Source organism: Aethina tumida, chromosome 1 (genome assembly GCF_024364675.1).
Source record: "Aethina tumida isolate Nest 87 chromosome 1, icAetTumi1.1, whole genome shotgun sequence".
Taxonomy (NCBI): domain Eukaryota; kingdom Metazoa; phylum Arthropoda; class Insecta; order Coleoptera; family Nitidulidae; genus Aethina; species Aethina tumida.
In genome coordinates this window covers 47,694,695-47,721,154 of record NC_065435.1, presented here as the reverse complement: position 1 = coordinate 47,721,154, position 26,460 = coordinate 47,694,695, and the positions used below count along the sequence as shown (strand labels likewise).

The 26,460-nt window shown below is 30.6% G+C and overlaps 2 protein-coding genes across 4 annotated transcripts; one reads left to right on the top strand and one right to left on the bottom strand.

Moving 5' to 3' along the window:
• Positions 1 to 253: 253 nt before the first annotated feature.
• On the top strand, positions 254 to 3,883 carry LOC109597593 (utrophin). Of its 3 annotated transcripts, none has more exons than XM_049966440.1 (12): positions 254 to 369; positions 420 to 770; positions 826 to 962; positions 1,017 to 1,224; positions 1,283 to 1,526; positions 1,576 to 1,687; positions 1,741 to 1,907; positions 1,972 to 2,090; positions 2,144 to 2,263; positions 2,319 to 2,433; positions 2,498 to 2,762; positions 2,815 to 3,883. In XM_049966440.1, the coding sequence occupies exons 2-12, from the start codon at positions 721 to 723 to the stop codon at positions 3,105 to 3,107; spliced, it is 1,830 nt and encodes a 609-aa protein (XP_049822397.1). In that variant the 5' UTR covers positions 254 to 369; positions 420 to 720; the 3' UTR covers positions 3,108 to 3,883. The 3 variants fall into 3 exon arrangements, with proteins under 3 accessions (XP_049822397.1, XP_019868891.1, XP_049822396.1); XM_020013332.2 differs by having other exon boundaries at positions 339 to 601; positions 664 to 770; XM_049966439.1 differs by having other exon boundaries at positions 339 to 770.
• Positions 3,884 to 4,375: 492 nt separating this feature from the next.
• On the bottom strand, positions 4,376 to 25,872 carry LOC109597588 (hillarin). The gene is made up of 12 exons (XM_020013324.2): positions 25,637 to 25,872; positions 19,708 to 20,140; positions 18,675 to 18,913; positions 12,098 to 12,214; positions 7,477 to 7,670; positions 6,212 to 6,535; positions 5,962 to 6,105; positions 5,675 to 5,893; positions 5,415 to 5,623; positions 5,227 to 5,357; positions 4,918 to 5,175; positions 4,376 to 4,858 (listed from the first exon to the last, which is right to left on the bottom strand). The coding sequence occupies exons 2-12, from the start codon at positions 20,075 to 20,077 to the stop codon at positions 4,562 to 4,564; spliced, it is 2,502 nt and encodes an 833-aa protein (XP_019868883.2). The 5' UTR covers positions 20,078 to 20,140; positions 25,637 to 25,872; the 3' UTR covers positions 4,376 to 4,561.
• Between the last annotated feature and the right edge of the window lie 588 nt (positions 25,873 to 26,460).

The following is a 26,460-nucleotide window of genomic DNA, read 5'->3' as shown; positions in this document are numbered from 1 at the left end:
ACAAAAGTGATGGTTTTTAAAAAAATATTTGTTAATTATTTTAACACATAAAATATTAAATAAAAAATTTCTTCAAGAATATAAATTTATATTGAGTACATGCAGCATATAAAAAATACTCAATCAGTACTGTTTAAGCATGTTATATTACATGTCACACATATTATCGAGACATGTCTAAATAAAAAATATTATAACTGGTTGAAATAATTAATTATAACAATTTTTAAACTTCCTATTTCTAAAATACTCGGAGATGTTTTACTATATATTTAATTAATATTTTTATTTTTTAGAATCATTATCGTATTGTTCAATTTATTTTAAATACAAAACAAACATGGAATTGTGCTCCACAATATTTGAAATGTAGAGTGTGGAATATATGCAACCCGGTTTACACACATTTTGATTTGTAGGCGTCAACGACACAGGTACCTGCTAAACAAGGATGCCAGTTTAGACGACACTAAATCAAAGAGAGAAAGCAAATATAAACAAAAATGAAAAACCGTTTGTCTTATCTGTGGTTTGAATTTCGCCAAATTCAGTTCTAAAGTTGGTTAAATATCATTTTATAAATTAAAGTGCGTCCTAAAATGTGCGTGTTGTTAATTTGTGATAAATTAGTGCAGGAGGAATGTATTTTAAATGGTTTACTAGGTTAATTCACCTGTACTGTTAAAGCACCTGTTGAAGAAAAAAAAAGAAAAGATCAAAATGAGCTGGAGAAAAATTGAGAATGAAAATGGGTTTCCCTATTACCTAAAGTAAGTTATGAGAAATAAAAATATAAAAATAATGCCACTGTGTGTTAATTTCCAGTGAAGAAACAAATGAGAAGCACTGGGATCATCCAAAGTTTTCTGAAATTCGACAAAGACTAGATGAATGCAACTATATAAAATACTCAATTTACAGAGTTGCTATGAAGTTTCGAATTTTACAACAAGCTCTCTATAGTATGTTATACAATTTTCCTTTATATGAATGTGAAATAAATTATTGTTTTTTAGTGGACGAAGTGCCTTTATCAATAATTGCAGGGGTATTTGAGAGGCATAGACTTGGCGTAAATGAAAGTTCCTTGTGTCTAGAAAGTTGTGATTTAGAAGCTGTTTTATCAGATATATATTTTGCAGCAAACAAAAAAAAACACACTAATAATGATGTTGATCATGCAACTGAGCTTATGTTAAATTTTCTATATAATATTTATGATAAGTAAGTAATTTAATTGAAATAATTTTGGCTAAACTACAAATAACATTTAATATTTTAGTGACAGAGTGGGAAAAATACAAGTATCTTCGACTAAATTAATTTTAGCCCTATTAAGCAATTGTACTGTTAATGATTTATACAGTTTTATATTTGTGTTATGTGCAGACCACAATAATTGTGTTACTAGACTTAGATTACAGAGTGTGTTGTCCAAACTTGTAAAAATAACTAGCTTCTTACATGAAGATGTTAGTTTTGGACAACATCTTATAAATACTTCAATTGATGACTGTTTCTTGAAAGTAAGTTACATAATATTCATGAAATTATTTTATATGATGGAAATTTTAGTCACCAGGACTTGTCGGTGTGCATGACAGCATGTTTATTGCTTGGTTAGAAAAAAGCCCTAAAATAATTTCCTGGCTCCCACTGCTACATAGAATAAAAATATCAGAAACAGGTAAGCAGAACTCTATGAAACACACCTAAACAATTAAAGATGCTTTATTTCAGTTGTACACACAGGAAAATGTAAAACCTGCAAAGTGAGCCCCTTGGTTGGTTTAAAATATAGGTGTGTTAAATGTCCCAGATTCATTCAATGCCAAAGGTGTTTTTTCTCAGGTCGAATTAAATATTCACATAAGCTGTCACATCCTATGAGAGAATACTGTAGCCAGGTAATAAAACTTTTAAACAATTTTAATTTATAAGTTTGATAATTACATTATTATGTGATTTTAGAGTAACTCAACTGAATTAGGCCAAGCAATAATTAAAACATTATGTGGTATGTTTCCATGTGCCCCCAAACATGATAACAGAAATAATAACGTTTCTATTATAGAAACTAAATCCCTGTGGTAAGTGGAATTGTATTTCAAGTTTTCTAATATTTATCTTACCAATTTTTTAGTGCGGAAAAGGATTTCTTCTCTAAAGCACAATCGACTGATGCTCTTTGTGACATAGAACCATTATCATCACCTCAGGTTCAATTACAGGTTATTATACGACAACTGGAACTTCAAAATCGGTAAAAACAATAAGAATTTAAGTGATTTTTCATATAATAACACTTTTTGATTTAGGGAGCTTCAACAATTGTTAATATTAGGTAATCATTCAGAAAAAGATATTCGCCAGTATTTGGATGAGCACAGAAATCATGTATCTTTACAAATACAGAAATTAAAAATTTTAAAGGTACATAATTAATTACCACTTGTATGCTGATCATCAAAAAAATTGAATATGCATATTTTTTAAGGATTATTTAAATTCAGCCAGAGAGCCAGTTCAAATTACTGAAGATAGGAGAGCAATAGAATCTACACCGATGGTGGATAATTGCAGGCCAAGAGTAAGAAGTACTGAGCTTGATGTATATAGTCCCATCATACAGACTACAGAGTTTGCTAATCCTAAACCTGATACCACAAGAGTTATTTCTAATGGTGTCTGTATGAAACTTCAGAATTCAAACAATTCAACAGTACCTTATACAATGGATGATATAAGTACTTGGATTGGAGGTATGTTTTCATTTGTCCTAAATAATTAAATTTATTAAATACGAAATTTCAGGTCGCCAAACTTCAACAATCATAGAACCGTCCAAAGTCCCAACTGGGGGAAGACCTGGACAATTCCACAATGATTTAGATGATGCGTTGGCCAAATTACAACAAATTTTGGCCAATAATTTGTCACTAGATGAATCCCTGGGTACCATTGACAATACAAATCTGCAACATGCAGTAATAGAAGTGGAGGGAGCTCTGTCATCAATTATAGATAATGTTGAAATCAGCAGACCAGACACTAAAATGCAACCATATTGTTTAAAATTCGAGAATGATAATTCCCTTCCAGATTAATTACGAAAGGCTTTATATAATTTTCAGTTATGATAATATTCACATATTTCCAAAGATAGTTTTGCTACATAAGTTGTACATTCAAATTTCCACTTTAAATACTGAAGATGGGAGTATTCTGAAATACATTTTCCTTTAACACTTTTCAAAATTCTCCAAAATAACCGTGATTCTTTATCCGAACAATCAGAGTGCATCATTTGAATTTGATAAATGTGTAAAGGAAATTATGTCATTCACACCTACATACATCTTAGAATAGAATGATTCAGTATTTAACGTTAACACGCTGTATAATAAGTGCAAAATAATGACTTTATTCCAGTGATAAATTACAATTAATATATTTTCATATTATAGCTTAGTGAAGTTTTCATACATCTCAATTAAATATTTAAAAAAAATTAAACAATTATCTGTTTATGGAACTTAAACAGTTTATATTTTGTTTTAATTTTGGTTATTACATACATTTTAGTGTGTCATAAATAAATCATGATGCAATATTTACCAAATAGAATGTAACAAATTTATATGTATATATTTGTCTTTATTACATATTTTTATATAATGATTAAAACGACTGAAGAATTATAATTTGTATCTTTTGCATGTTTGTATAAACCTATAACAAATAATTATACAATTTATGAATGTGAATTCAAAAATTACACTTTTTGAGAGACAATGGGGAAATAATGTGGTATAACTTAAACATCACAAAATATAAATAAAAAATACCTGATAATTTACCAATGTAACATAGGTAATAAAAACATAGTTGTAAATAAATATATTTTATTTAATACTATAGTAAGTACATATAATAAATTTTATAAACAATAAAGCCATCTTAAAGTGATCATTAACTTTAAGCTTTTTAATATATTAATTATTAACAAATATAATATAATTCAACATTTATAACTATTATCAAAATATATAAGCTATTGGTAAATTTTTTTGTAGTAAAATATTAGACTGGTATAAAAATAGATTCAAAATATTTTATTGCACTTTTAAAAAGTAAATCGTTGGTCAAATTTTCATGTTTGTGGCAAGTGATAACAGGCTATTTGTGTGACTAATTAGTTCTCAAGTAAATATAATCAATAAATATATTACACAATAAATTTCTTCACTTGGCCCTTCTATACGACGAATATATGAATTAGATTGTATAAAAGGACGAAATATTTTAAGCAAGCACCAAATATTTGCGTTTAAGAATGCTTTAGAAAGTCAGTATTCGTTTTTCTAGTTATGGGTCGAAGTTAAATAAGTTATTTTATTCAATTATTTTCAATCTTGAGAGATGAAACATGATTTTCACTGTCAAAATTTTGATACATCATAGACTAGTACTTTCTATTATTTTACTTTTTGGTTAGTAAAAACCTCTTCTCTTCTGGTTTTATTTGTACGATGATTGTTCTCATTCAGTGTATTCCAATTTAGTTTCTCTTAGATGAATTAATTAAGTATTTGCAGCAATGAGTCAGAAGGTGCTTCTCACCAGGTGCATCCAACGCAGATGCCATTTCCCTCGTATATATGTCCAATCCATATTGTCCTTCTTCTGGGAAACTAATGTTGAACGTCACTATATCGTCCATGACGTTATGAGAGACAAATTTAGAAAGTCGTTTCTCTTCAACTCCGTTTTTGTGAAGAGTAGCCATAAAATCCGTTAATTGGCGAGACATTCTAAATTGAAGCTCCAGTTCTCTACCAGCGAATACTAACGCATCCTGCAACAGATAAGAAAAATATTTTAACAGATTCCTCATTAAATCGTGCATATACGTACCTGATGTGTAATTGGTACTAAACCAAACAGTCTTGTTGCTTTGGTTGGACCCCATTCGCCACTCGCGCAGTCGGGAAGGGGTACCATCACTGTTTGCAGATCCTCACAGCAAATCTTAAACTTACAAACACTCTTGAACTTCATCGGTTCTCCGGTCAAATATTCCTTAGGTGTTACAGCATTTGCAAAAATATCCAGAAGGAAAGCACCACTGCAAGGAGCGTGTACTCTGAAGGCCACCATATTACCAACAACAGACTAAAACATTTTTATCACAAAATAGTCAATTTGTTTATTTTTATTACATACCTGCATAACAAATCGTTTCAATGAGACACCTTCGAAATTATCACCATCACTGTCATAGAATTTAAGGTTGTAGTGGAATATAAGACTACCCTGCATGTGAGCCGGCATTGCTATGCGCACGGTAGCAGCACCTAAAGACAATTAGAGGTTCAACAATGTTTAAAAGATGTTTTTGTTTGTTTTGTTACCTGTAGAGTCGGTGTACATGACCGCTTTTGTATTGGGATCCGAGAAGTACAAACCATATCTAAAGAATAACGATCTGACAAAAGGAAGTTCTTCAAACTCTTGCAAAGTGATAGGATTCTTAAGGAGTTGCCATTCTGATTGTAGCGGGAAAAATTCGTAAATGAACTCTTTTGGATCCGTCAGGAAGTAGTGGTCATCGTATTCGTACCTAAATGTGATTATGCTTAAGTGGTTTCTCAACATGGTAAAAGAGTCTCACCTCAAACTATCCGATTTTGTTTTGTTTCCAGCTTTGGGTGCTTCTTTGGCGTTCACCAAATGTCTAGCTCCCCAATTACACTGGACAAATCTCCATGCTCCAGCCACATATACAGCGTTCCACGAATTTCTAAACCTGTTATCTTCGAATCTAACACCGGGTTGGTAACCTGCTGATTTCGAATATCCTTTTATTACCACACAATGAAGGCCAGCATAACTAAAATATATAAATATAACATTTTTAGTTATATATACTTAAGTCACAAAATTCTGCACAACGATTACCTGCACAATCTTTTGAATAACACATGGTAACTTTCAGTACCGTTCTTGATACCTCGCAGAAGACCCATTGGTGTGTCACCTCTGAGGTTATCGTCGAAGGACATTGTATTGAGGTTTTTAACTGTTATCCATCGGAAAATGGTTCTAAAAATTGTCAATCATCTTTTACAAAGCAAGATATGTGTTGGTTAAAATACCAAGCGCCATGATAAATTGTATACAATCTTAGCAAAAAGGAATTGTATCATACCTGGCTTTCTCAATATCCGATCCGCACCTTCCAACTAACTGCCTAACCAAATCGGTAAACGTTTTCTGATCCTCTTGAGCAACGGAAATAGCGATTTGATCGACATTAAAGAACTCAACAGGGTCGTTATACACTTGAAATTTGCTGAGAGCTGGTGGAGCTGGCGCCGGTGCTATACTCGGATACGGTTGGACTTCTTCGAAGTGGCCTCCATCGTGGGCGTCCAAATAAAGCGATTCTGCTTGCATATACTCGCTACGTTTCTCGTTTATCAACTCCAACATTTCATGACTCTGTTTCTCAACCAAAGCTGCAGTCGCCGCCCTAAAAAATAATGTAAATATGTTAAATATAGTTTTAATACTAACAACCACAATATTTTATTATAAATTATATAAAACATTCAATTTGTATTAATAAATATCATGAGTGTGAGTTAATTAGCTTTTAAAAATACGTTTTGCAGCCTTCTTCATAAAATTTGAGGTTAATGTAAGTTTTAAAGTAGAAACTCTTAATTATTTTACTTAAGTGACAATAAAATTTCTCAATAACTATAAATATAAATCAATAAAAAGTAAAAATCAGTGATACACTTTAGGAATTTTGCTTGAGGCTAAGCCTTTCACAAACCAAATTATTACAATGAATGTGTTTTCGTTTACCAGCGAAAGTCAAAATAATGAAAAGGAAGTAAATAAAATCATTAACACTTTCATCCGGCATAAAAACTGATGAAACTAAATCGTAATCACCGTCGCCGCAAAGAATAATTATTACAAAACTTGTTAGTTCAATTATTTAATTATATTCAATCTAAGAAAGCTTTACATCCTATTTCAATTTTATTATTTGTTGTTAATCCTATTATTTTCCAATGTTTCTATGTAATTAAACTTAAAACGAGCTTTATTAAATAATAAAAGTGAGTTGCAGATTAAATTTATCCATTACAATAATTAAACATTCATCTGTTACATCGAAAATATGTTTACCTACATTTAAGACATTTAGATGTGGGTCAAAACGAATCACAAAATCTGATACACCGTTTTCACTATCTATTTGAAAAAGTTTGATCTATACATCTGTTACTATAACAACAGCTGGTATTTATCATCTTCAAATTGACAAAATGAAGTGTTGAATATCTATTGTAACATTATGATCTCTTAATTCTAAGCATTATAATAGAATATAATCTAAATGGTCTATTGAGTTTGTATGCTGTATGTGCAATTACTTTAACCTGTTTATTTCTTTACCTTTCGTGTTCCAACATTTTCCTGGTTAGCGATTCCTTTTTCTTGTCCCTTCGCAAGGTCATGTTTTTCTCTAAGTCTTCTTTTTCCTGTTGGTGTCTAAGGGTCAAAACGCTTTGGTCGTCTCGTTTCCGCTTCATCTGCATTTCTCTTTCGAATCTATTCGTTAGCCTTTCCAGTTCCTTCTCCCATTCATCCTGAAACAAAGCAAAGAAATTGTATTAAAAAAAAATTCTTTTATCGATTGGCGTATCACAAGAAACATTTCAGTAAATTTTGCATTGTTTCGTGTCTCGGCTGCTCTACATTTCAAGAGTTGTTAACTCCGTTAATTATATTAATGTTCAATTTTACTTCAACAATAAAAAACTAAATTTCTTTCACCGTTTTAACCGCACGTAAAATTATTTTTCTACATTTTTTCACTCAACACAATGCTAAAGAGAGAAAATGATTAGTTTATTGTAAATTAACCACTGAAATAGCCGGTGAGTGGTAATATTAAGATTAATTAGTTTAATTAAGAATTTTAAATTACTAGATTCGTTCACGGCACATAAACAAATGATGAGACCTTTTTTTGGACGAGCTCACAATTTTACACAGTTACTACATCATACGTACATAAAGCAACGATGTTAATGTCTGTTTGGTCATCAACAAGAACATCAACGTTAATTTAAATTTTATCTCCTTAATTCATTCTATTATGCAAGTTTTAAATTACGTGGAATTGTTAAGAAATAAAAATATAAATATTTGTTATGTTGAAATTTGATCATATAACTATTCTGATATCAACTATATCAAGTTCTCAATAAAACAAGTAACAACAATGCAAACAACAATGGAAAACATAACTTAAAATTAACGAAACAATGTAGTTTATAATCAATTTACGTAACGAATAATTAGTTGCAAAGGAAGTCCTTATTGCTAATGCAGTAAAACATGGGTTAATATAGGATTAATGATGTTTTCAGCTCATTAGAAAACGTTTATGAATGTGAATGTAACATATGTATTTATATGTTTCAAATTGAACAATGGCACGAATAACAAATTATCATATCCACATCCTACAATGTCACATATTTGAAATAAGTCGCCGGATTGATAAACACCGTTTACATAAGCAATTATCGATGTCCTTGAACTTATTAGCAATGGTTTATAGACCATAACACGATTTTCGTTTAGAAAAGCGTTTCGAATGTTATTTGAATAACAATAGCGGCATAGATTTAGAAAGTCGCGCCGTATCCCGAGACTAGTTACAACCGTAAGGAAATTATAAATATTTTCTCCGCCGGCCGTGTAGATGTGTGTGCATCCACTAACCGTTACCGTTTGCAATTGCAATTAACAGGAACGGTTTTCAAAAGTGCAACCGACAAAACACTATGTTTTAGTTAACAATGGAAAGAAATAATATTAGGAGAAAAAAAAGGAAAACTCTTAAACGTTAATTGACTGTTGTGGTATGAAATGTTCAATTAAATATACGACTTGAATCGTTGACACAACGTCGAGTTTGTTGTTTTCGGACAAAACAAGCGATTAACAACTCTCTACCAATATTTGCATTCCTAGGTAAATAAGTTTGGCAATAAAGTATTTATATATACATAGTACATATAATTATTATTATTATGAAAATATATTAAAATTATGGACAAAACCATAGCAACTTATTCTTTATGGTCTTTCATTGCTCTTTGCAAATTTAAATCACTGATCGAAGTGAAGAAAAATTATAATTCAACGTTAACAAGACCAAGAGAAACAAGAAGAGATGGCTAAAGGTTTACGGCTGAATAAATCAATCATTTCCTGTTTTATTAACAAATTTAGAGAAATCGGCCAAATGATAGCCACGAAAAATCGATAAGTGGATAATTCGAATATCAAAAAGCAATACAATCTTATTGCCATCTAAAAATTTTAGCCAACCTGAAGGAAATGAGACTTGCTGAAATAAATATAAGGACTGTGAGTAGATGATTAGAGGATAAAAGTTCGTTTGACCCCAGACCTATAAGAAAAACATTAGTTTCTACTAAAATATGAGTCCAATTTTGAGTATCAGAGGGAGAAATTTACACAAAAAGTTTGTTATACCTACAGTGAAACATAGTAGTGGTCCGATTATTCAAAGAGGATGCTTAATTTCTTCTGGTGTAGGTCCCCTTAGACTAACTTATGTACAGGAATTTATTTAACAATAATTTACTTCCATATATTGAAGAAATTATGCCCTTAATAGTGTTTCAACATGAAAACGGTCCCAAATATAAATTCAAAACTGTGACAGTTTGGTTAAAAGTCTAACCTATCCCAATCTCCAGACATCAACCGGAAAGAAAAAATGGGTGATCACTAGGGTGAGTGAAAGAATTCGACTATATTTTTTAACTTTAACCGATACCTTTAAAAAAAGCTATTAAAAGGTGAGATCTTAATTTTATTAGGAAGGTCCTCCTCTCATATGGCAAAATCCATATCTCTTCATTACTTGATGGTACAAAAAATTTCTATGTACATTTCTTGTAAAAAATTAAACGCTCTATAAAAAAGATATCTTACAATTTTTTCATAACTCTTACCGTTTAGAAGATATCGGAGGTCAAAGTTTGAAGAATTTAACAAAAATTTCTTGTTTAATTCTAAATTTTATAACTCGTAGATAAATAAATATTATAAAATGCGCATATATCTCAGAAAAGGTGTCTTTTGATTACTGTAACCATTTAGAAGATATTCGCATTCGAATCTCATTGCGTACTGATTTTAATAGTTTTTTAATAAATATTATGTTTAATTTATATAATATTTTAATAATATAAGTTATGAACAACAGAACTATCAATATTTAAAACTAAATTCTCAAATTCCCCAGACGAAAAATATTCAATTATTAATTTTGTGAAAAAAAAATTGAGTTACATTTTAAATAAACCCATTGAAAAATATTAAATCACGATACTAATTTGTGACAAGAGCAAAATTATTAAAAGAAAATATTATTAAAAAATTGATTAGGAAGAAGTATATTCCGAATATAAAAGATAAGACACAATTTAGAAACTGTTATTCTAATAAAATAAATTTTATTTAATAAATTTTTATGAATATTTCCAAAATTCATGACTTAAATGGATAAATTTAAAATAGAAAGACCTTTTTTATAGAGAGTCTATTTTACTACAAAAATATATATTGGACATTTTATAATATTTACTTATTTACGAGCTAAATTTAGAAGTGGAATGAAATTTTTCTTAAATTTTTCTTTTCTTCTAATCTTTGACCTCCGATATCCTCTAAACGGTAAGAGTTATGAAAATATTGTAAGATACCTTTTTTGTTGAACGTTCAATTTTATACTAAAAAAGGTAAATAGAAATTTTCTGTATGATTAAGTAGTGGCGAGATATGGATTTTGCCATATGAACTGATGAAAAAATGGAAATAAGGAGGACTTTCCTATTAAAGTCGGAAATTAAAAAAAATAATCGATTTTTTTGGTTCACCCTAGTGATCACTTAAATTTGGCATCAAAATTAAATAAACTCATCATAACAATTCAAGATGCTTGAAAGAATATAAAGATACAGAAGGGCCAAAAAGAATATTATACAAAGTGTTAATGATAAATTAAATAACAGATTTAATAACTAAAAATTCCTTTCAAAATTGTAGTTGCTATATTTATGTAGAATTCAACTCAATTATATGTAACATTTTATAGAATAAGAAGAATAAATAATAAAAGAGTTATGGTTAAAATATTGAAAAGTTGCTATAATAATAACCATTACTGTATGTGATAAAAATTATAAACGTATCATACAATCATGGACCCCTTTCTAGTAATATTTCTAGATATCCTATTAGAGTAAATCAAATTCGTGTAACCGGATTTTATTCTCTCTAGACGATATCTCTCATTAAATGCTTGTATTGTGCGCTAACGTGTAAATGACACGTAAATACTAGTTTAGATATTTGTGGTTAGAATATTAAAAATGCAAGCGCGATTTCTACCTTTCAATTATGTTAATGTTACTTAGATAAATACCTTTAAAAACATCTTTAAATATACTTCATTATTTGTGTGCCACATTAACAATGAGTTATCAAAGAATATTCGTTTTAATAGGATGAAGATTTTGGAAGAAGATAGAAGATATTATTTTATGAGGACGAATTTACATTTTTATTAATTTATCACTACACCTTGACCTTTATGTTTAATTAAACGACATAGTTCAAACAAAAAAAAATCTGATGCTAATCACTTTGGGAGTTTACATTTTGTTAATATTGAAAACAGATCATAAAAAATGTTAGTCTTAATTTATTATACTACATGACAAATATTTATTATTTATGTGTAACAATTAACCTTTGTTACTTCTTAATAAAACAGTTATGGCAGATTAAAATAAAAAAACTTCACACACGCTGGAAATTACTGTAATTTCAAATAGGAAGTCGTACAAAATAAACCATATTCTCTTTTTCTGAAATTGTTCAGTCATATATTGGAGGCAGGTGCTGTGTTTGCAATCTCGGCGTTCATCAAAGCGTGTTGGTTTTAATTATTGTTATTAATACTCACTCTTATTTCCTCCCTTATTCGTCGTTCTTCCTCCTCGCGTTGTCTCGCGAACTTCCTGTACAAGTCGTCCTCTTCTTTCCTGTGTTTCATTTCTAAGCGTTTTTGTTCATCTCTATCCTGTAAATAAGAGAATAGTGATGATTAGAACGTTGGACCTCATGTTAATCCAAATAGAACAGATTTTTATGGTTCTAGTAAATTAACAAAAATACAATTATAATTTAATCTGAGTACGTCTAAAAATATTTTGTTGCTGTTATTGGGGGAGCATTTTAATTGACACTGGAAGATTTTTAGTGAGATTGGTGTTAAGTACCCTATTAAAAATTTAAATAAGAAATTAAAGCAAATAACGTCGAATCCACGCATTGTCAATCAAAAGATTTCTTATATTTCATTAGAAATTACCGGTTAATGAACTTACATCATGCTTTATTAGGCGTGAAAGAAAGTAAATATTGTTGTTAATTCAAGATAGATATGACTAATATTGACCGCTAGTTTAGAAAGTAAAAAATATAAACGATAACCCAATATTTCAAAGGTAAATAACAATAAATTGTTGGAAATGTCTACGACGTCTTTTAAAAAACAGAAATGACAATTTAATTTGTAATTAATATACTTAATGGACGTAACTTCAACAGCAATGAGTTGTAAACTTTGTACTACTTATTGATACTGATCCTTCACCTACAAATTGGCATGACAACATTTTGCACATGTAAATATGTTTTCTGTTAAACATTACAAATATTAAAAGAAAAACAGTACATTACTCATATCCGTTTAAGTTAAATTTACGAAAAATTGGTGCGCCATTGGTTTTATGAGATGACCTATTTATGAATGCGTAAATGTGGGCAGAAAGGCTGAATTCGAAATTAAGCACCCACCAGACGTTGTGTTGATATATTACAATATACCCGATGCGATAAACAATAATGTATCGCATCGAACTTAAATAGGAACCGAAGCCTAAATTAGGGTTCGTCGTTTAGTTCGGCGTTGAAGTCACATACCAAAATCAACTAATCAAGTGGGATGACTTCGCAACTCGACTTATCTTATATGAAATTAATATTGGACGGACGGAATGGAACAGATACGAGAATAACTCATGCAAATTAAAGAAAATGTGGGCCATGCAACAAGATTCGCAGATTCGAAAATTATTTTCAAATATTTGCCGTGTTAATCACGCACGCGGTGAAACTGTTCGCGGAATCGCCGGATCCCCGTCAGCACAATCCGATTTTTGCCCGTTTAAGCGCGGTGCCTCGACGGCGACCTGACGTAATGCGTGACGGATGGAGTGACGTGACGTCACGATAGCGGTGCTTCCATTCCGGGCCATGTCGCAGTCTCCATCCTTCCAAACACACGCCGACCGAATGTGTCGCACACTGTCTAAACTGTTTCCTGTTTCGTGACATCCAACCGTCGATGGTTTCTTCGCATCTTTTAAGATGCGGTGACACTTTACGATATTTTCGATTGCCAACTATGTTACTCTTTTTTCGGAGGTCGTGGAAGATCGAGTTTGTGGGTTGAGGCGGACGAGGAATTTATGTTTTTCATTACATTCCTTTCTTTGTTCGCGACTATAAGAAGACACTATTCATTTCCGGAAAGATTGAGATTAAAGATCTTTATGATTTTTTTTATATTCTTGCCTCGCTTTGGTCAAGAACACAATTTTATATGTTTTTATGGATTCTCGTCTTTCTTCGTGATTTTGTGAAACATTACATAAGTCATTCTCTTCTCTTAGAGAAGGAATTTATATTCTTCTTTTCATTTTTGTCATTCATGACTATAAGGGGAAACAGCGTTATTGTCCCCCGGAAATTTTAAATTAAGATTGTATACTGAGTTATCTATTTGATCACTTTCACATTCTTGTTCATAAAAAACATTACGTTGATACATATGTCTTGTGTTTATAGGTTGAGTTTGACAACAGTAATTACCTATTTTTAAGAATTTTTATGCATTATTGTCTTCCTCCTCCTGACAAAAAACATTAAATTATTTTCTTTCAAAAATTATTATCATTAAATCTTTACATTGAACAAGAAATGTGTATTTTTCTTTTTTTTAGTTTCTTTCTTGATATGACAAGAATAAATAATGTGATTCATCTCCAGAAATTATAGATTCAGTTACCTATTTTTATAATTATTCACATTCTGATCTTGGTTCATAACCTTTGAAAAAACATTACGTTATTCTCGTCCAAAAATTATTAATAATTGAATCTTTAGATTAAGTTGGACAAGAAATATATGTTTTTCTTTTCATTCTTATTTTTCTTCAGGACAATAAGAAGAAATAACATTATTCACTTTCAGAAATTATAGCTTCAGTTACCTATTTTTATGATTTTTTTTACATTTTGATCTTGGTTCACAACCTTCTATAAATTATGATATCTTGACTTTATAAACAGAGTTGGACAAATAATTACCTATTTTTAAGAATTTTTATGCATTATTGTCTTTCCTAATGACTTTGAAAAAACATTACGTTATTTTCCTCCAAAAATTATTAACGATCGAGTCATTAGATTAAGTTGGACAAGAAATGTATGTTTTTTCTTTTCATTCTTCTTTTTCTACTTGACAATAAGAAGAAATAACGTTATTCACATCAAGAAATTATAGATTCAGTTTCCTATTTTTATGACTTTTTTCTTCTTTTCTTGGTTCGTAAGCTTGATGAAACATTATGTTATTCTCTTCTATAAACTGTAATGTATGGAGTTTATAAGCTGTTGGATCAGCAATTACCATTTTTAAAATTTTTTAAAATACATTACGTTATTCTCTTCCAAAAATTATTAACGATTGAGTTTTTAGATTAAGTTGATCAAGGAATATATCTTTTTGTTTACATTATTCTCTTTTTTCATGACAATAAAAAGAAGGAACGTTATTATTAGATTTTTATATATTTTTTTACTTAATTCATACCCTTAAAGAAATATTTTGTTCTTCTCTTCTGTTCTATAAATAGTCATGTATGAGTTTAGAAGTTGAGTTAAACAAAGAAATATTTATTTGTCTTTTTTCATAACATTTTGCACAAGAATTTATATATTTTTATAAATTTTTATGCATTCTTGTCTTTCTTCATGGCATTATGTTATTCTTTATTAACAATTATGTTGAACAAAAAATTACTAATTTATAATTTTTTTATAACGATTGTAAACTTATAGAATATAAAAGAAAATCGATGAATTAATACATTATTGCATTGTGAAAACAAATGAAAATGAAGATTTCACTTGTACGACATTTATGACGAACGAAAAAATGTCCTTAACATTTGTTGACAGTGTGCGACACATTGATGAAAATCGTCGTAGGTCGCCATCACACCGTAGGTGTTTTGCATAAGACCGTGTTGGTAGTTTTAGAGGTCGGTCTGCGTCGTGCAGAAGTTCATGGATTATGGGGCAGTGGCGTGAATCAAGGATTTTTCACAAATGATATTTATACGTGCACGGTGTCGGATGATTTTGTAATCATCCCGATTCCTCTAGAACATTACACCATCTAAATTCTGGAAGCGTAAAAGATATTCGTAATACATAGTTAATAACCATGCATTGTATAACTTTCCATTCAGTTTTTAACAGGTGTTAAAACACAATTACATTAATAGTGAGCGGCAGTCCAAAAATACAATGTAATACTTGTAAGTTAATTATTACCAATGGAAATTATTGATTTAAAAGGTCGGCATATCAAATCAACGAAACGAGAGGATATTTTATATCGCACTACTGGTTTGTTTGCTAAGAATCCAGTAGCAGTTAGTAAAAGCATATTCGTTTTTTCTCACGTTCAAGATGAAGTTATTACTGCAATGCCCATAAAAGTGCTTCAATAAACTAGTTACAAAATTACAGAATGAAATATTTAAAATCCATAATATTATTTTAGCACGGAAAGTAGGTTAATAATGTGGATGTGTCATGAGAAATAAAACACCGTGAGATTTTTTCATATAATGCTTCCATTATTAAGAAACGGAAATGGTGTATGGTATATTATTAAGTACACTCCGTACAGGTGGGGATTAAAGTTTCAAATAAGTGTATTTTTCACATTAACATACAAATAATCATACTTAAACAAGTATACATTTATAAGCGAATGTAAGTTTGCAGCCAAGTGGATTTATGCCGTACAACTTCTATTAACTAATATTTATTGCCTTCTAAAGTCATTCTCATTTTCTAAGATCCGTAGATTGTCATCTCGTTTAATTTCTTCTCATTAAACATACAAGACTACCTACATGTCAACTCCGGTATTCGTTAATAATTTATTTAACAAAAACCTGCTTTCCGTACATTTTTATGTGCTCATTTACATGGATAGTATATGTATTGAAAAGATGCGACTTTCTACAGAATTTATCTGTTGACTACTTCAAGTGGTTCGTTCGTTTTATGGTTTATTTAACACAGTTTATTTTTGCAAGTCCTACCTTCAACTAGACAAAACAGAAATGAAACAACCTGAGCATAACTGGGTATTTCCAGGTGTTTTAATGTGAATTTATGATTGACTGGTGATGAACGACTTGTTCTTTGTAAATTAAATCACAGATTATCAAACTCAAGTAAAACAGTTAACATCGCCACAAAATATGTCACGCCGCCATAACCATTCCGGATATGCAGTACGTATTATGTAAATTTGCCATACATTGTGATCAACATTTTGTGCATGTGGGGGATTTTAAATTGAACAGAAACAAAGTCGGACCGTTTTATTGTTGTCCGCACAACAAAGAGAAACGACAAACACGTTTTAATGTATGTAAGTGTATTACATTAAAATTAAAAGTATTTTAGCAATTGTGCAAATTCAAGTTTAAATTATGCAAAGCTACATCCCAATTTGGAAATATTGTTTTTAATTTTAACTCGTCATTCTTTAATGATTATTTATTGAATTTGAAATGTGGAACAACATAAAAGCAAGCATAATTAATGTACCATTTGACTTTTTTAAGTGTCTAAATTTTATAATAAACATTGGTTTGGTTATATAACGTAAAAAAGTAGTCGACCGGTTAACATTTAATATATTATAATTTTTATTTAAACTAGAAATTATTTTGAAAGAATTGCATAAAGTTGCATTATAATAAAGGTTAAATTTTTTAAAATATTTTTTTTTCTATTATGCAAAAACAAATTCTTTCAATACGCCTAACTGCACTAAAATTGTTATAATCAAAATTAATATATGGATGAAAACGTAAACATGTGCTAATTGAACTTGGAACAGGATATTGAATCGCCCACCAAATTGGTTTATTAAATATATTTGTGTAAATTTCAAACCGTTAAATATGTTTATGTAGGCGACAAAATGAGATTTGATCTATTGAGCATAAATGTTAACCAACTGTGTACTGAGCAAAAATTATATTTGCCGCCATCTATTAAACGTTCGTCGGTTTTATTGACTGTTAAAATTGAATTTTGGTTGAAATGTTTCGAAACCAGATTCAATAGGTGCAACGCAAGTTCAAATCGGATAACCAGAAAGCGTTAATAGATAATTGTACAATTTTCTTGCCGTATCATGGCCAATTAAGGCAATTTCCAAGGACAAATTGTTTTGCACCCAAATCAGGCAGCTCTATTGTATTGTCCAAATGTAATTAATTAGACTTACAATAACGGCACTTACAATGCATAAATTTAACATCAATTAGGTTACCTATACAAAGCAAATAAATTTATTTGTAATTAGTGTGTAATACATAAGTATAATAGGAGTTCACATAGTTATCCTAGTTAGTTTCATGGTTATGGTTATCTTATGGGAATTAGTTGGGTCGTCAGTATTACTGTTAATTTTGAGAACGGTGGAAAATGGGGGAACGTGTTTATTTGACATACAGCGCGTCCTTAGTAATAGCGTTTTAATAGTGTGTATTTTATTTACATGTCATCCCACAATTATTTAATCAACCTACTCACAATACACACGCTAAAATTTGAATAATTAAGCCTGTCTGTCATTAAAAGTACCACCTTATAATTATAATGAAACTCTCCGGCTAAATTTGTTGCCGCTCATTATTCACTACGCATTTTAGAACTATAATTAAATTGATTTTAAGACACCGCATGATTTTGTTTTAAAATATCATCAGCTGTTTTGAGAAAAGACTAGAAAGTATTATATACGTAGCTGATTCTGTTGCAGAAACATGTTTCTATTTATGGGAACATATCGGAGAAAATTGACGGGCTGGTTGTATTTGTTTCACAAGCGCTCTAAAAAGAATATGCCAGCAATTTTTGCCGTTAGTCATGCTTGTTTTGCTTCAATGAAAGCCAAATAATCCCTTTTTTACTCTTGCCGTGAGTGGATTACCTAAGATTTTTACAGTTATGGAAGTAAAAGTAAGTCTTGGTGAGAAATTTTGCTAATGTGTGTACGGTTATTATTTTATCATGACTAATAATTATATTTTGCTATGATGCAAACGCATTAAACGTATCAGTTTTTAAGCAGAAATTTTTTAATGTACCACTTACCAAGTAGCAATCTATAGGTTTCTCCCTATTCATTTTATAGGCTTTTTGGAGTTCCGTTTGTTTCAGTGCGTGTGCTATATGAAGAGCACTGGCATCGAAACGACCATATTGGTATCCTGATCCTGGATCGTTATGGTTGTGGTTGTTCTGATATGAATTCGGACTGTAATGTGGAGCACCGAAGCCTGGAGAATGGGGAGAATGTGATGTTCCATTCATGTGCGTTCGTATGTGTAAACCTGAAATGTACAATATTCAATGACCAATGGACAAATCTTAAAATATTTTGAATTTTCTCTCGAGTTATGTTGTCTTAAATATCTTCATTACTGTCAGAATTATTGTTTTAGAATACATATTTTGTGGCTAACGAGATAAAAACGTGGTTGATTATTATTTGTACTTTATACAGTGAGATTTTAAAACGTCCCCTCCGTTGATAACATTTGAATGAAACAAGATATTGACCTTGAGTATCACGTAAAATGTTGTCAATATAAATAAATTTTGTCCAGTGACTTCGTTGGAAGGGCATTTTAATGCTCTATTCAGTACTATTTTCTTGGCTTAAATCGGATGAGTAACTATAGAGTTATGAGTGATCCATTTAACGTGTAAGATTAACTTCCAAAATAGTTCGTTATATATGTTTATTTTAAAAATGTTATTCTGAATCTTATCATTTGGAAGTCTGAAGGAAAAAGAAGAAATAAAAAGGGAAACATTCATGTTATAAAATTGTTATTGTCGTCTCACAGTTGTTTGTCAATTTTATTTTTATGTGATGTATCTTTCTTAGAAATGTTTTCTATGAATATCCTACGTATTCGTCTTGTTACAAAAACACGGCCCATTTCTAGTTTTAACTATTTTTCTCCTTAAGCCTTGAATCTCTGATTTTGTTTTCCATTAAAAACAGTACACGCGTTTATAAAGGTCTATTTTTAATCCGAGCCCACCCAACGTGTTTAACGTACCACGCCAAAACGGAATGACAAAACGATTTTCGCGGAAAAAAAAACATAATCGTTACCTTCGCCGGCGTCGAAGCTGCCGCCCCTTCCGGGTCCGCGGATCTGTTCGTTCACGAAATTGGAACTTTTCGGAACGTTCAACGCGGACCTGATGCCGACCGACGAACCGTCAATTTGACCGGGTCCGATTTTTGGAACGTGACTGTTGCAGTAGACCTCTTTGTCCTCCTGCCGATGCTGGTTGTTGTAGTACGTCTTGAGCGTTAACTTGGTACCACATATCGCGCACTTGAAACACCCACTGTGAAAAAACGTAAAGTCCTTCAGGGGCCCGACCCTGTCCACCTGGTAAACGGTTTCGTTGCACCTCAGGCACGTGCTCTCGTAGAAGTTCGGCCTGTACATTGCTTTGTACGAATTCTGGATCATTTTGATTTTTTCTTGTTACCCGTTAGACTGACACTGACACCTGTTCGTGTGCAATGGAGGATTCTGTAACAAAAGATGAGATAATGTTAAAAATGTTTAAAAATCACTTCAATTTTCAATATATCAGTGGCATCATTATTATAGCTAATTTTTTGGAATGTTAAATATTTTAAATATAACTCTTTTATTTAATGGGAACCTTTAAAATAAAATTAATTTACTGTTGTTGTTTTATACAGAATTATAAAAACTACTATAGTCTTATTCTATATTCTAAAATGTTATATATATTTTTCTAAATTGGCTATTGGGGCCTTCCCTGGAAGAATTCAAGCATCCCCATAGCATTATTAAACCACCGCCATGTTTCACTATGGGTATTAGGGTGGGCCAAAAAAATTGATTATTTTTTTTAACTTCCGACACTAAAAAATTCGTTCCTACGCAAAGATGAGCTCTTAATTTTACTAAGAAGGTCCTCCTCATCTCAGTTTTTTTATTTTTTTCTTCAGTTCCGTATGGTGAAATACATATTTCGCCATTACTTGATCCTACAGAAAATTTCTATTGACGTTTTTTTGTAGGAAATTGAACGCTCTATAAAAAACGTATCTTACAATTTTTGCATAACTCTTACTGTTTAGAAGATATCGGAGACCAAATTTTGGAGAATTTGACAAAAATTTATTTTTTACTTCTAAATATTATAAAATTCGAATTTCTAAAATGAAACGCTATACAAAAGAAGTACTGATTTTAATAATTTTTTAATAAATATTTTAAATTCATCCATTTAAGTCATGAATTTTGAAAATATTCATAAAAATTTGACTTGAGAGCGTTTGTTTACTTTAATGCAAAGATATATGCGCATTTTATAATATTTATTTATCCACAAAATATAAAATTTAGAAATAAAAAATAAATTTTTGTTCAATTCTTCAACTTTGACATCCGATATATTCCAAACGGTAAGTGTTATGAAAAAATTGTAAAATACCTTTTTTGTAGAGTGTTCAATTTCCCTACAAAAAATGTAAATAAAAATTTTCTGTACGATCAAGTAATGACAATATATGGACTTTGTCATATGGGACTGAAGGAAAAATGTAAAACTGAGATGAGGAGGACCTTCCTATTAAAATTAAGGGCTCATCTTTGAAGAGCACTTTTTAAAGGTATTTAAGAACCAATTTTTCAGTCGATTATTTCGGCCTACCCTAGTAAGCATTGCAAACTTTTTGTGTGGTTTTCTCCCAGTAAAATGTTTAACAGAACCATTAGTTTTTCAAACTCTGACAGTCGTAAACTCATGGTCATCTTTTATTGTTACATCGGTCTTGGTAATACTGAATTATAATTTGACAGTTACAGTTGATTAAATAATTATAATAAGCAAAAGATCGCTAATAAATAATCAATTTAAATTCTCAGAGAGCAATTAAACACCATAAAGTAAAAGGCTGACAAATAAAAAAGTACCCAATTTTTTGAAGAGTAAAATTAGACTGACCAGATGCATGGTAGACACAACAATAACAGAAGAATAATAAACATTATAGATACTGGGAAATTAATAATTATGGCCACCACTAAAATATCTTTCTCAGAAATGTCTTCAATGCAAAATTTTGTCATATAATCTGAACATATCAAAAATAAACATCAAAGATATCAGGTCAATAAACAGTTATGGTATCAGTAGTTTTTATTAGTGCCATTCAATTTCAATAGGTCGTTTTTATTTTGCATTTTATACAGATTATAACTTATAATTCATTCAAGTTCTTTTGTTCAATATCAACAAACCTTTGTATACCAGTACGTGTAGTAATTTTTACTGTTATCCATTCATCGATTTATTGTTTATACGTGTAATTTAAGTCCTCCATTTATTTAAATATTATTAAATTTAATTAACTAGTTTCATTTAATATCTGAACGCATTAAACAAGCCAAGATTTTCACTAACTGAAATATCCGCCGCAATAATTTCTTCTGTTATTCAATTATGTTTAAATAATTGATCAATTATAGATAAATCCTTATAGAAATAATTACCACAATGTAATTATTAATAATAGCAAAGTGGAGGGCGCATATTTTATCGTCCTTCATAAATTACACGTTTGCAGTGCATTTCGTCTTGCACGATCAACCTTGTACTTATTTTATTAAAAACTCTCGGAGAGATACAGTACCTGTAGTAATATGTAAGGAATTTACGAACAACACACCAACTAACATAGTTGTACTGGGTTCTGCATGAATTGCCCATAACTTGAATGTGTAGCAGTGTTGCCTCTTGGCAATAATTATACAGGTTCGCGTCTGCATAACAGACATTTCATCTACGTTCCCATAATCCCTAATAATTGATTCAAACTTTTTGGTTTTGCAAATTCGGAGATTATTAATAAAACGCCACACTAAGAATAAACTGTAATGTTCTCCGACAATGACTCGAAGCGCAATTGATTCATTGATTGATCAATCGAGAAAAATAATTGCAAGACTTGAATAGTAAACAAGTTGTTTTAAATAAAGGATGATTCTGTATGTACGCATCATACATTGTAAAGAAGTATTGCAAATCGATTTAGTTACTTCCACGTGTCCATTTGTCTTTTAAATTCCATCTATCGGCCAATTAATTCAAACACAGTTCACTTTTCCAAAGCAACTGCATAAGGTAAAATATGTATGCAAAAAGACCTAAACATATAAAGGTATAAAATAAGTAAAAATAATTATCTGGTCGCATGAACGTATCTATAATCTAATGCAAATCTGGGATTGACATGGAACTTTCAAAGCATACGGTGAAAGTGCTCAAATATGAGAATAGATAAGAAAGTATATTATATAATAAAGATAAAAAACACTCCTTGGAATTTAGACTAAGGTTAAGGTAGTACTAATTGATGTAATTGTTGAAATGCCGCCGCAAGACATTGAATTCTAACTCGAATAGAACTTCGTGCATTATTTCACGTTTATTTATAAAGTGTTTACAATTTAAGAGTGATAAAAAATTATATTCAGTTACTGACAGCATAAATGCTTCGCTTCACTGGGAGTGGAAACTTCTCCGCAACCGTGTTTTAAACTTATCCTAAGCATAATGGGACAACGATTTTATTTAATGGAAATATAATTATCAAAATTGTCTTTTCAAGAAACTATTGTAAAAGTGATATTTCATTAAAGATGCATTCAGAAAAAAACTGAAGTTTCATATTAAAAATTTCCAATATTTGATGAGTCAATCAGTATCAGATTTATTAATTAATTAACACTTTCACAACCGGTATGCACTTATTGCCGGCCATTTTCAATGAACAAAAGGTTTGTTAAGTGTACGACTAAATCAAACACACAAGCCAAATCAGCCAGAAGAACTTGTTCACTTCCACATGACCGAACCATATGGATGTTGAGTAAACCTAAAGATCCGATGGCGACGAGTGGCCGGCAAAATTTGAATGCCAGCACGTTTGTTTCTATTGCTTTGCCGATAAAGAAATCGTAATGGTCAGTGGATTACAAAACATCTGTGGGAAATGTGCTTGGTTCACGGTGTGGGATTATAATTCCGCGGCGTATACACATTGTTGTAAATTTTGCAAGAAGTATTCTTTTCCGAATTTTTATTGCATGAACAATATTTTAGACGAATATATCGTACATGAGTCTGGCCTAACAACGTTAATATATCCAGAACTACATGTCTGTTATCTTTATTAGTTATTAATTGAATTTAGTGATTTGTCACTTCCTCTGTGATAATTTCACATTAAGAATGCAAATTATTATTGACAGACTAAAAATATCGCCATGCAGTAATAAACGATTTAAAATGTTATTTGCTTTTCAAATTATATTCACAGAAGATTTTCCTTTTTGGTTGGTGGATGTGTTCGCATATTACTTAATATTTTATTATAGAGTTTAGCAGTTATTGGTTTGCAACATCCTACTCGTTAGAATGGCTCGAAGATAATTAATACCCACACCAGTGTAAGCCTGGTGGAAGCTGGCTATCATAAGAGTGCTTTCACTAATTTAGACTTTTTTATAATCACATACCCAAGCTTTTTTGAAAAATAATAGTTGCAGTGTTAAATAATCAGAACTTATGACGATGATGCTTCTTAAAATGATTCGCTAAAAAATGTTATTTTTAATACCGTTTTGTAGTCTATAATAATTACGATTCTGTGTCTCTTATTTAAATTACTTAATTTAGTTAAATTATCATATAACATGTGTTTGAACCTCATGTTTATTATTACTGCTGTACAGGAAAAGAATTTATTAATTTAATTTTAGTGAAATTTGAAAAAGTAATAAACCAACTGAAATGTCACAAATACATCAAAAATAATTCAAATAAATTAAATAGCTGATCATTTTGTTTGTCCATTTTATGTTAATTAAACTATTGAATAAGAAACTCTTCCTTTGAAATTATTAAAAATAAATATTAATTGGTATTTTTTAGTTTCCAAATATGGTTTATGTCAAAGTAATAAATTAAAAACAAGAATTATTTAATATGTTGTTGCGTAATATTTATTTTCGTATAAAAATAATAATCGTGTCTAAGTTTTATTATGTACAATTATAAATTTTCATTGTTAATTTATATAATTGATCATAAATTCTTCTGCAACAATAATTTGTGTTTATTAAAACTATAAATTGCATATAAATGGCACCATAATAAACAAATTATGCATTAAAAACGCTCATTTTTAAAATAAATTGTGCGTATATATATTATGTGTTTTCCATATCATAATTTTAAAGCAAATTAACAATTACATTTCTGTAAAAATGAAGTAAGATTCAATTACTCACAGTTTGAGGCCTTTGAAATATTTAAATGAAGAAATTACACCACCACAACGTCAATAGTAATATACAGACCTAATTTTAAACTAAGCTGTGGCTAGATACGTGAACATAAAATAATTGACGTTTTAATTTAAACGCGATAAAGTTGACCTTAAGGAATATTATAAACAAGGTATGCCTTCTTAGTCTAAACACTTTGACAGTGGCAATTCATATAAAATTAGAACACATCCTGTATAATCACGAAAGTTAAAATACATTTGTAGTATTTATTTGATAAATATCATCAATCAATTAATAAATGAGTAGAAATTTTCTCGTTTAGAACGAACGCCTGCAATAAGAACGAGTGAATGAATGAAATAAACGCAAAGTGAATACCTAAGTATATATATTACAATTAAACATTGAGATTTCCGTGTATAAAATTGTATATTATAATTTGCAGCGTGTTGAAGTGGATTATTTCATGAAGATAATCTATTGTAATAAGATATTCGATCAGACTTATGATGATAAATCATCACATTAGTAAATAAAAGACGAATTATGTTAAATTTAATAGGAATTTCTACGCCAATACGAAACATGCATAGTTTGGCGGCGTAAGTTTTCACAGGAAATTCCGAAAACAAGAACCATATGAACAAAAATCAAATCGGTCAACCTTGACTTCGGTCTAAAGACACCTCCACTTACATGTACTAAATAGCGCAAATTCTCACTGAGTACCCCAGTCGATTTCCACAAGCACTTTTCACAAAATCTGTCCGATCAACACGCGACTATATCGTTCGGCAAACCAGTAGTACCTCGATGTTTTTGTCTCGCTGATTTTCGCCACATGAATATCTCCTCTCTCATTGACGTGCTAAGTTGGCCATGTTTGTCGACAACACTGCAGCGGTTTCGGGCGGTGTGCGCTTTGGTACGTTGTGGTTCTCTCTCCCGCGGTACGACGATGGTACCCCCCCGTACACCCGTTCACCTGTTCACCGGACCATGCCAAGATACGACCGCTTCGCCGTTTTTGTTCGGCCGATCAAGACAGCTGCCATCAATGATCTTCTTGTGCACCAATTCCACTTGACCAACGTATCAAATTGACCTAAGACAGTGAGCAAATTAAATATTGACATCTTCTATCATCAAAGTTAAGTTTTTGTTAGATTTTATTGCATTTAATTGGTGTACTACTTACATATAAAATACTACTCTCAACGACAACATCCAATTGGAATGTATGGCATCTCCGAATTTTGTCTAATTAAGAAGAAACTGTCCAAATGAGCAATGAAAAAACAGTATTTAACATTAATCAAATACTTACGTGACTTTATTATGGCTGACAAAAATTGGTCATTATCAATCAATAATCGGGTTCATCGCTTAACCCGCTATTGGTGTCTCCGTTTACAAAAATAGTAAATCAGTTTAGTTAAATATTATGTTTTACATAACTTTTCTTCCACATACTTTTGGTGATTCTTCTGAAAGTAAAAAATGGACGAGTTATGTTTTAT